Source organism: Ochotona princeps, chromosome 9 (assembly GCF_030435755.1).
Source record: "Ochotona princeps isolate mOchPri1 chromosome 9, mOchPri1.hap1, whole genome shotgun sequence".
NCBI classification, from domain to species: domain Eukaryota; kingdom Metazoa; phylum Chordata; class Mammalia; order Lagomorpha; family Ochotonidae; genus Ochotona; species Ochotona princeps.
Window position 1 is genome coordinate 48,653,083 of NC_080840.1, and position 11,256 is coordinate 48,664,338.

General features: G+C 40.8%; 1 protein-coding gene across 5 annotated transcripts in view; it reads right to left on the bottom strand.

The window, feature by feature from the left end:
• The window catches only part of ASPH (aspartate beta-hydroxylase), a 201,655-nt gene that overhangs the window by 121,088 nt on the left and 69,311 nt on the right, over positions 1 to 11,256 (bottom strand). For 4 of the 5 annotated variants that reach the window (XM_058668659.1, XM_058668660.1, XM_058668662.1 and 1 more), the window contains exons 5-9: positions 9,627 to 9,701; positions 5,847 to 5,972; positions 4,670 to 4,702; positions 3,129 to 3,176; positions 2,686 to 2,718 (exon numbers count right to left, since the gene is read on the bottom strand). In XM_058668659.1, coding sequence (XP_058524642.1) covers positions 2,686 to 2,718; positions 3,129 to 3,176; positions 4,670 to 4,702; positions 5,847 to 5,972; positions 9,627 to 9,701 — 315 coding nt within the window. The remainder of the gene's footprint in view (positions 1 to 2,685; positions 2,719 to 3,128; positions 3,177 to 4,669; positions 4,703 to 5,846; positions 5,973 to 9,626; positions 9,702 to 11,256) is intronic. The other variant, XM_058668661.1, reaches the window with a different exon arrangement.

An 11,256-nucleotide genomic window follows, 5' to 3' on the forward strand; every position in this document is an offset into this window, starting at 1 on the left:
CTATTCAACTCTGTTACCTGGTTTTGCAGCTGCAGTGTTTCATACAGAATATATTCAACCTAGTGAAATATGGTTCTGTTTCCATCCTACTTGAAACTTTACTTTCGTGGCGTATCTTGGTTTCCCTCATCTAGTACCTAAATTATCACAAAAATATCCTTTCAGTACAAAATAATCTCTGTCCTTTTAGATCTACTTTGTTTTTAAAAGTTAACTGTATAGCAAGTTAATTCAAATTATCAAATTATCTTGGTGACCCCTTTGATTATATTCTTTACTTTTATTAACATGTAAAATTGTATTTAGTACGATACTGTGACCATAATGTATTTTTTATTATTTTTATCATTTTATCATTTTTAGTATAATTTTGTGTTTCCTACAAAATAGGTTGTAAATTCCGTTAGCACTAGTAGACAAACTGCATCCCAAACATGCTCCTTCTAGTACATCTTTTAAAAAGAAAAAAAAAAAAACACTATAGTGATGGAGAAAAATGAGAAGAGTAATCTCAAGCCCAGCTTCTCTGCATAACTGTTAATTCCTGAACTCCTATTTCCTCCAATAACCCAAGGTTAGAAAGAAAATCTAAAGGTAATCGCAATGATCAATTGTTTAACTTCCTATGAAATATTAGTACCTAGACACAATCCAGGATTCTTTCAATGGTATTGTTTCTTTCCCATTAGAAACAACTTCTCTGAATAATGATCTTAGTATATCAAATCTCAAAAATAGGCACTCTTAGTAAATTAGCAAATCATGTCTACACTGTATCATTCCCAACTTTCTTCAGTGCCATTTAACAGCTATCATGAGACTACAGACTTAGGAACAGGGGCTGCATGTTACTCACACTGGCATGTCAAATCACAAAACCACACGGAACATAGGAAGTCTTCCATATTCAACTCAATCCAACAGAATTATTGTTCTTGATATACACACAAAGTTATACCAACAATGAGAGATTGGGATATTGAGATAATCAAGACATTGGGAGAAAAAGGATCTATCATTTGCTCTGTTGTTTCTTAGTCCTATAATTGTAAGCAAATTATTTATATTTTCTGAACATAAGAGCAGGAAAAATATATTCTTCAAGAAGCTGAACTGTTGTGGGCTGAGGAGCTGATTTACATTGCTTTAGCTGAGCACTCAGGAATCAGGCCTAAGGCAGTAGCACCTGGCCTTTGCAGACTCATTGGCGTCCTATTGTCTTGTTAATGGACTTGGGGGGAAGAGGAGATAATATGTAAAAAAGAGGCTTAGGATCAGACGGCTCCCAGCACTTCTACCACCACCATGGTCTCTGTGTGTCGGTGCTTTTCACTTGGACATTCACCGCGCCTACTATGCCGGCTCAGCCTACTATGCTGGCTCAGCGGAAGAATTCTAATCTGTCCAGGCATTTTTGCTATTGTGAGACTGGCTTTTTACACAATGTGAGCTTGGAGGTTAATGTCAATCATAATGTCTTACAAAAGGGCCTTCTATTATTCCTACTGTCTTGGTTGTCTCCATTGACCTTACGTTAATCAAGGGACCTGTAATTAGGGTTTCATTCTTAATCTTTAGGTTTCTCCTTTTCTTTGTGACACAAGATTAGGTTGTAGGGTAAGAATGGTAGCAGGAATTTCTATTGTTTTTGGATAAAGCAGATGGCAGGGTTGTTCTTAGAAACACCCATTTAATCATGACATAAAAAGTCTGAGTCAGAGTTTAACTGATTCTGTATAAATAAAGCAGACGGTTTTATTGCTATGTCCACTATCATCTTGGAATCCTAGTGGCCCGTCTCTTTCTTTCTGCGCCTCATCCACGCACCCTTCCCGAGTTCTGAACTCGGCACTGAACAGAAAGGTACATTAAATGCTCAGACACAGAGGAGTCATGGTGGCCTACATCTAAATTTGATGCTGTTCACGGAATATTTACCAAGATTACTTTCTCTATGCTGCCCAAGAGATAGGAAACCATTTTTTCTTAATCTTCTCCAGGCTGCTACATCAGTCACCCTTAAGAGTTAGAGCTACAGGGCCTGGCACAGTAGCCTAATGTGCCTTGCACACACAACGATCCCATATGGGCACTGGTTCTAATCCCAGCAGCCCCACCTCCCATCCAGCTCCCTGCCTGTGGCCTGGGAAAGCAGTCGAGAACGGCCCAAAGCCTTGGGATGCTGCACCCATGTGGGAAACCCAGAAGAGGCTCCAGGCTCTTGGTTTTAGATTGGCTTAGCTCCCGCCATTGCGGCTGGTTGGGGATTGAATCAACAGACAGAAGATCTTCCTCTCTGTCTCTCCTCCTCTCTGTATATTTGACTTTCCAATAATAATAATAAAAAAAACACTTGAAAAGAGTTAGTTACAGTAAGAAAGCTTTAAAGTAGCTGTTCATGCATACTTTAAAGAGAAAGATATATATATATAATGACATGGGTTTTCTTGAAAAATTTACAACTGCCTCTTCTGCAACCTGTAAAGGGTTAAGACATTATTTAGGCAATGGGAGAGCCATGGATGTCGTAAATGATATCCCCAACAGAAGTCTTTTGACTATTATCAACTGGAAGTTTTAATCTGACATTTATAGCTTCAAATTTAAGACATCATAATTCAGAGTTAAACTATAGGGCTATTTTTTAAAAAGTGGATGGCTTAAAAGTAAGAAGCAATTCCAAACCTTGGTCATCATAGTCTTGGTATATGACATCATCTATAAAAAAAGAACAAAAACAAGTATTACATGAATCATTCTGTATAACATTCCTAGCTTAGGCTAAGAAATCTGAAAAAACAGAATCCTATTCCTTTAAATGATAAATGCCTCCTCAGCAAAGAGGAGAGCGCAACTATATTATTTTCATAAAAATGCCTCAAGTTGATACACAATGAAATCGACAAAAGAAGAGTTAGGATTCTTTGTTACAAGGAGGTGTTAGAAAGATAGGTAAAATATGAATGCTTAAAGTTCTTTCAAAAGTCTCATCTTCTACAAGTCAAAAAGCCTTACGAATGTGTTAAAATTGCCTCTTGACTTCTTCGAAAGAAAAATCACCACGTAAACGTAACACTGCAACTGAAAAACACCTTACAGAACATTCAAAACTTAAGAATATGTTATACCTTGGTCATAGTGCTGTCCTTCATGACCTTCGTTTTGTTCCCTGGAATCTAAAAAATAAAAAGTATACACCTTTGACAATTGTGTAAAAAGCTGAACACTTTCCTAGACACCATTGCAAAATACTCACAAATGACTTCTAAGTGTCACAACTTTGAGAGATGACATCATTGTGATCATCTGATAAAATTTCAGACTAAAGGAGTTCCAAAATTTGCTGAGTTGCAAAGATGAAAAAGAGTGAAACTGGAATCTGTGTCCAAGCTGACCCTACTCCATGGTACTCCCTTTTTCATTTCTAGATGTTCTTCCCAACACTTGATCTACAAAAGCCAACAGCCCAATCATGTTTGAGAAGTGCATTTCTCTACTCCCTCAATCTGTCCATGTAAGCCACCTGGAGAAATTTCTGTAAGTTCCTGGCCAACTGCTTGTAAGTAGTATAAAGAGATTTTTGTGTTAAATCTGAGTGGATTGTTCATCCTGAGTTAAAAGGTCTATGCTATTTCCCCAGACAGAAACATACATCAACAATTGTTTTTATAATAGTGAACCTAAATATTCCTATTAAAACACCGTATCTTTTGTATACTGGTTAGGGCCCTGTGAAACTGTAAATTAGGGACTAACTGGAAAATTACAAATTGTCTCAAGTAAGGAATATATATGTCATTCAAAACTGGAACAATTCTTTATAGTGCCAGAAATGTAAAAACAAAACACAATGATATCAAAACATGCTCATTCAGAGAACAGTTAAGTGTGTCTAAAATGCCAAACACAAAGATGAATAAGACAGTTCCCATCATTAGTTGGTGTACAATCTAACTATAAAACAACAGAGTTATGCTCTCATTTCACATATGCAAAATCGAGTATGGTTTCAGGCAATGAAAGCAAGAGCAGAAGCAAAACAAACAGCAGCGCAAGGGAGCCCTCCTCCTTCCTGGTGTGCAGCACCTGCCAGCAGAGCCTGGCTGTGCAGCCCTCACTTCTCTGTCTACCTAAGCGCGCCACACGTTCTCCTCCCAGACTGAAGTTAAGTTCCTGTGTTCACAGATACACAGTGAATTAAAGACACGGTGCCCTAAATGCACGTGGTCCTCAAGCTTTGAGAAAATGGTCAGCTCCAACACTAAAAGAAAACCAGCCAACTTCACAGGTTTGCTAGAAGATGCTGTGCCCAGCTCAGGTGGCCACACTCTGTGGGGGCACATTATATAAGACAACATGCAGCTTCGAGTTTTCATTGACTGTGTGATGCAAAACTATAAAAGAATAATTCCACTGCATCGTTTGATCAAGTGATTCCTAGTGATACTAGGAATTTCTCCTCAGGAAATAGACTTCAAAGCACAAGGTAGCTTAACAAAAATGTATCTTTGTGATAAGTATCTATAGTAAGATATAACATTATTAAATATATGTGATATGATCACACTAGATAATTTTAAAATATTAATAAATTATCAACATGTAAACAGAATGCTTTTAGAAGAAAACACTCATTCTAATCAGAAAAGTTGGCTAATTAAAATCTCACCTTTCTCTTCCACACAGTAACTACACTCAGTTTCTGAAAAAACATGAAGCCAGTATTACTATTTTGATAAACTGAAAGATACATACATGAAACATGTATATTCTGGATGTATTTACCATTGGTTTTGTTTCATAGAAACGACTATTATAGTAAAACCTAGAGAAATCAATCAAATGGCTGCCTAACACTTTGTATTTCACTAGAACTACACCGTGAGATGTCTCATGTATTCTCCTACCAGACCCACTCCAAGGCTCGAACATACAACTGGGCTAATGAAGGCGGACACAAGGATGCACTTGGGGAATGGGCTTTGGACTCTGCTGCACAGCTCTGTTCTCTAGGCCTGGCCTCCTTTCTCTGGAGCAAAAGTACGTTGAGCATTGATGGGCCCACAAAGCAAGGATGAGGCTGACTCACCGTGCTTGGAAGACTGAACGGCAAATACTCAAATCCCACCAAATGCTCCTCATTATGTTCAAAGATTTTTGTTCATTTTATTTAATATATAGATAAAGTGTATTTCTAGGTTCAACAAACAACTTTAAAGTTCAAAAGGTAAATATTTCAAGAAATAAAGTTCATTTTTCATTATTTTTGTTTTTGAAGAAGTCCCCGAAATGATTCGCCAACTGTATAATGTGTAGCAGCAACACAGCCCTCCTCCGCCGATCAGGTGCTGTCCCTGGCTGTGCCTGCTCTTTGACGGCCACACGCAGCACTCTGCAAACTCTGAATACTGACAGACTGGATGCTGACAAAGAGCAGGAGGCCTGGTGTAGATGATCAGAACTGCTAAGCTCTACCCCTCGTAGCCACAGCGGTCGTGACGTAGGAATAGCTGGAACACATCTCATCAAGTCAAATATTCCCTTAACTATTTGAATTTCACACAATAAATGGCACCCTGAGCAGGAGTGCATAGTAAAACGTAGTTTACTGAAGTATTTCACCTACTTTGTATGAGAAATTTATATAGTCAAAGTTTCTCTTAAAAGTGATTCAAATCCAAACCAATATATCTGATCAGGAGGAAAATTCATGTTAATGGAAGTAGCTTTAAGCTTCAACTTGCACATTACAAGTTAACACTGGATTCAAAGGGGCATAAGAAAAACATTCATAATTATAAATCATCTACCGCATCTTATCCTGAAAACAAGAAAATGTGTTCTACCTTCAGAAACCATTTCATGTTCTGGGGTCTCAAAGCGATCCTCTTGGTCACTGGCTACCAGGAAACTATCATCGTCTGGTAGGGGTTCTTCTGATGGTCCCGCCTCTCCTGGTGGCAGGTCTTCTCCTGCAACAGTGACAATGAACGCTGTGAAGTGGGTCATGGTAAAGGTCCCTGAAGGGTATTGCATTAGCTCTCCCACAGCGGAGCATGTTCCAACCCTCCTATGGACCCCTGCTGACGCCACCATCCCTTCACTCTGAAGATATTTCCTCACTCTGCCCAATTCTGGTCTTCCCAAACCAGTGGGGTAGGACAAGTCTCTTTTCAGTAAAATGAGAACTCATCATGAAAAGGATCCTATATATTCAATTTATTATGTGTGCCCAGAATGTATTCCTAGTCACAGAGTGCTCAATATTCAAAATCCGTTATCTGTTCAATATTTCATGACCTGTTTGCCTCTTCTATAACTACTGTGTCACAGAAAACATCACCTTATGACCTTTCCCTGAGCCCTGGCATAGAAGCCCACAAAGCGATCAAAACTGACTTTCAAATGGTTCCACACACAGACCAGCCTACATAACTCACCTGCTATGTCATATGACTGATGTAGCAGCATGCACACCTTCCATTGAGAAGCCATTAGGTTAAATCTGCCCTTTCTCTCTTCTGAGACTGACTGCCATGATTCACTGAGCTGGTGTGCTTCTTCTGTGCAGACATTGGAAAGGCTACCTAAATGCACTGCAATATGGTTTGGATTGATGCACTGCTTCAAAACTGTCCCAGCAGTTACCGTCCAGGGACCCAGCAGAGCAGCTCCTGTGCATGCTGCTCTAACTACAGAACATGAGGAGGTGCACCTAGCTCTGCCTGTGTGCTGCCCTCAGGCCATGACATGGGGTCTGTGCCTCCACGCAGTGGGTTATCTACTCACAACAATGGTATGAAGAGGAAAACAAAAACAGCTATCCCTTAATATGCCTCATGGTGTTACTGTTACTCTTCTTATTACAGTACTAACACTATAGCTTCCTGACTAACTCAGTGACTAATGCAGCTAGGAGACACTCTCAGCTGTGATGAACCACGTTGGCCTCTTGGTACTCAAACTTTCCTTGCTTCCTGTCTTCTAGTCACAGCCTGGTATATTGTTTCTCCTGGGATTCATTTTCTGCTCCCCAGGAAGCAACTCACTAATCCTATTCCTGTTGTGAACTTTATTATTCTTCTCTTCTTAACATATTCCCCATGTCCCTTATCCTCTTTCTTAAGTATTCATCGCAGTTTCATGATTTTTAGGGTTACAGTTAACATAACCCTTTCCACTAGTTAAGCAAAATCTCCCTTTTTTCGGTAGGGAGACCAAGCACCACTGTAACCCCCATTGAGCATTGCTTAGTGACAGCCAAGTATGAAGAAAATGACTTTTTGCAAGTTTATTTAACATGATACTGCCAAGCCCTCTACATCTATTATATCAATCCTAGGGCGAAATTATCATCCCACTTTGAAAAATGAGAATTCTGAGACACTGTGCTAAAGCCACACTAATGAACAGCAGATATAGGACCTGGCTCTAGTAATCAAACATGCTGGTGGGGGAAGGAAGACAGACAGTTTAGAGATGGTGGTCAGAGAAGGCATGTTGGGATATGAGGATCAGACAGAGGAGTGAAACTTACCCCAGCAGAAAATCAATTATAACAAGATCTTCAAGGCAAAGGCACTTTTGGGAATCAAAAGGAAATACAGGAAAGGTCAGCTGGGCTACAGAAAAAGGGAGAGATTGCGATGAAGTAAAGCAGGACTGGCAGGCCACATGAGATCAGGGTTACAAAGGCAAAAACATACATGGAGGACCCAGCTTCATGCCACGGCAGAGGTCAAGGCAATTGGCAATGGTCATAGCTGACCACCAGAGTCAGGATGGGTGTTGGAGGCCATGCTGACAGGACCCGCTAATGGTTGAGATGTGAAGGCAGACAAGAGAAACCAAGGAACACGGGGTTTTTAGCGGACCCAGCCATGTAGGTAGGAAGGCCATTAGCAAAACTACAAGACTAGAATAGAGGCAGTTCAGGGATGCAGGAGTTGAGGAGTGTGGGAATGAGTCATGAGATGGGGAAGAACCAAGAATCCAGGGTTATATATATATTCTAAGTCTAAGATACACTAACAACATCTAAATGGTGATAACAGGTGCATAAGAGGGTAAACTAGAAGTTTAGAGCAGAGATCAGGGTTGCATCTATATATATCCAAGTTACCAGCATATAAATAGTATCTAAAGCCATGGACCATACATGTAATTTTCTAAAGTGAAAGCCTCAGTAAACAAAGAGCAGGTGTTAGAAGTGTTTGGCTGGGAACATGACGCTAGACTGAATTCCTTCCTCTGGCTGGAAGCCCATCCCACACACCTAAAACCGCCTATCCTCCTCTCTGCAGACCTACATTGGCTAACTTGAACTTGGCAAATCGTCTCGATTCACTTGGGTCACCAGCACAACCTCCATCTGGTCTGCCTGCTAACCTCCCGCACCTTCCCATACAAGTCTCTCTTGCTGTAGCCAGAGTGCACAACATTGCTAACCATGCTGCATGGGGGTCAATTACTCTCAGTGAGAAACTCCATCTCACCATTTGTGCAACCCATGTGCCGGCCGTTCTGATGGTCGCAGATACTCTGGCCTCTGGGTTTCACACACTCATTATGCCCTCTTCTACAAACACTAGCAATGCTGGCCTGGAGTTCTCCACCAGCCTTCAGCTCCTATACAGAGGTGTCCTCTCCTCCAGGGATGTTTCTTCCTGCTCTATGTGGGTAAGTCCCATAGAGCACATGTTTCACCATTTCAACACTCACTTCATTATGCTGAAATCACTTCCTTAGACTGCATCTTCCTCGTCCTAGGATACAATAGAAACAGACTGTGGCAGGGGAATGACTACTAGCTCAGATGGGCAGAGGTACATTCAAGATAGTGGCTCTCCTAGCAGCCAACAGAGGAAACAGCTCCTGCATCCCCAACAACCATCAGCAAACATCAGTTCAAATCACAGGAATGTTTGCGTATTTAAGGCACACGATTATTTCCCCTTTAGGGCTACTTTGGGACTGCACCAAGCCAGCATGGGTGTCAGGATACAATCCCTGCATGAGTTATTTTTATAGGGTTATGTCTTCCGCTTTCATCAAGGGACACTTAAGAAACAACCTTACAAAAATGAACAGCATTGGTTTCTGGGTTATCACTGAATCTTTTCTAACAGAATTCACAGGAGAACTTTCTGAGATCAATGTTGAGTGTTGAGAAAATGCTTTATATCCCCTAAGTTGGTAATGCGCTTTTTCCCCCGTCAGAAAATATAACCTACCAATAATGAAACCTCTCGTTTTGCTCTGGCAACCAGCCCAGCATCAAGTAAGGTGAGAGTTGATGATAGCACCCAATGAACCACCAGCGTCTCGTCCGTGGCATGTTCCTCCTCTTAGCCCCACCCATTCATCCTTGGTTTAGTTGTCCTCATTTAGTCCATCACTTTGCCAGGTATACAGCAATCACTTTCTTTCAGCAAGGTAGGGTAAGATCAGGTAAACCTAGCTCCATTTTACACATAGTATTTGGGCTCTGATGACTTGGAACACATTCTTCTTTTTGGAAAAGTAACCCAAATATCTGATTAGTATATAAATTTTAAAGTAATGTCCAGGTCATTTCATATAAACATTATTTTAAAAACTTGTAACAAGTTAATTTTATTTCATACCATGCTCTGTGTGTACCATTTCATGAAGAACAGATTGAATTGGTTCATCTACTTCATCTTCAACATACTGGGGTTCTGAAATAATTATAAAATCAAAAATAAGTGGAAAACATCCAGGCATTAATGTGGGATTCTCTTATTCAAATAAGGCATTCTTGCATATATACATATTAAGAACAATATATTTGGCTAAGAAACTGTATATGTTTTCATATCTGTTTACTACTTTTCCTCCCATGTTGAAAGAAAGGTAAATACTAAACATTGGTTTTATTTTGTCACCAAACATAAAAGTTAAAAATATTTCAATTTTTGGGCCCGGTGGCGTGGCAGCCTAGCAGCTAAAGTCCTCGCCTTGAAAGCCCTGGGAACCCATATGGGCGCCGGTTCTAATCCCGGCAGCTCCACTTCCCATCCAGTTCCCTGCTTGTGGCCTGGAAAAGCAGTTGAGGACGGCCCAATGCATTGGGACCCTGCACCCGCGTGGAAGACCCGGAAGAGGTTCCTGGTTCCCGGCTTCGGATCGGCGCGCATCAGCCCGTTGCGGCTCACTTGGGGAGTGATTCATCGGACGGAAGATCTTCCTCTCTGTCTCTCCTCCTCTGTGTATATCTGGCTGTTATAAAAAATGAATAAATCTTTTTAAAAAATTCCAATTTTTTTAAAAAGAACATTAGCTTTAGATTTTTCTGAAAGCTTCACTAAGAGTAAACTCGTCTCTAATTACTAACATTCACATTAATGATAGAATAAAATGAGAAGAGGAGAGCTTTCACACAGGAAGTCCTGGGAAATAAGAGCAGAGGTGTGGACGGAAAAGCCGACATGGCTTTAAGCATACGGTCAGCACCCGAGTTGTCAGGGTTGACCAACCACTCCCGGAGGGCAGGACATGTGAGGAGATGAAGTGGCAAGTGGAACTGACCATGCTTTCAAGTTTGCAGAAATGTATCAGCCAGAGCCATGCATTCAAACACATGTGACTCACACAAGTGAACACGAAGGATGACATTCTGACACTATGCTGCCTGTCAGGGTGGCAGACTGCAGCAACACTGCATAACAAACAGGAAACTCTTCATTTCACAGACACTGACGTTACTTTACTATCTAACATAACCTGAATATTGGTGAATAGAATAAGCCCTAGATTTGGCATCCTAAATGTTGTCACATGAGATAGTGTCACAATATCAGTTATGTCACAGAGCTAATCTTCAATAGCAACAGTGAAAAAGGTATTTTAATTTCAGGAAGGGAAGAAGCTTAATCACACTGTGCTAATCACACTGCAAAATTATTTCAAAACACAAGACTGCCTTGTATTTTTATTGATGTTTGTTTCACAAATTATTTCCATACAAGTCTTCAATCTCCATTCTTCATAAGTATCTCTCAAAATACAGCTGCTTACCTGGATCCTGTGTCCCACCTGTTGAAAGCACCACCCCAGCAGAAAAATCAGTCCCTAGACCGAGAATGCAGAACCTCACTCCTCCACTTCAACCTGTGCTCTGCGGCGGCCTCCTTCTCCCACACAGGTGGAAAGCCAGGCTCCCAGGGAAACAGGCAGTGAGACGGCTACGCCTGTGCCCTTGCAAGATCTCCTGAGATAGCTGCTGCATGTGTC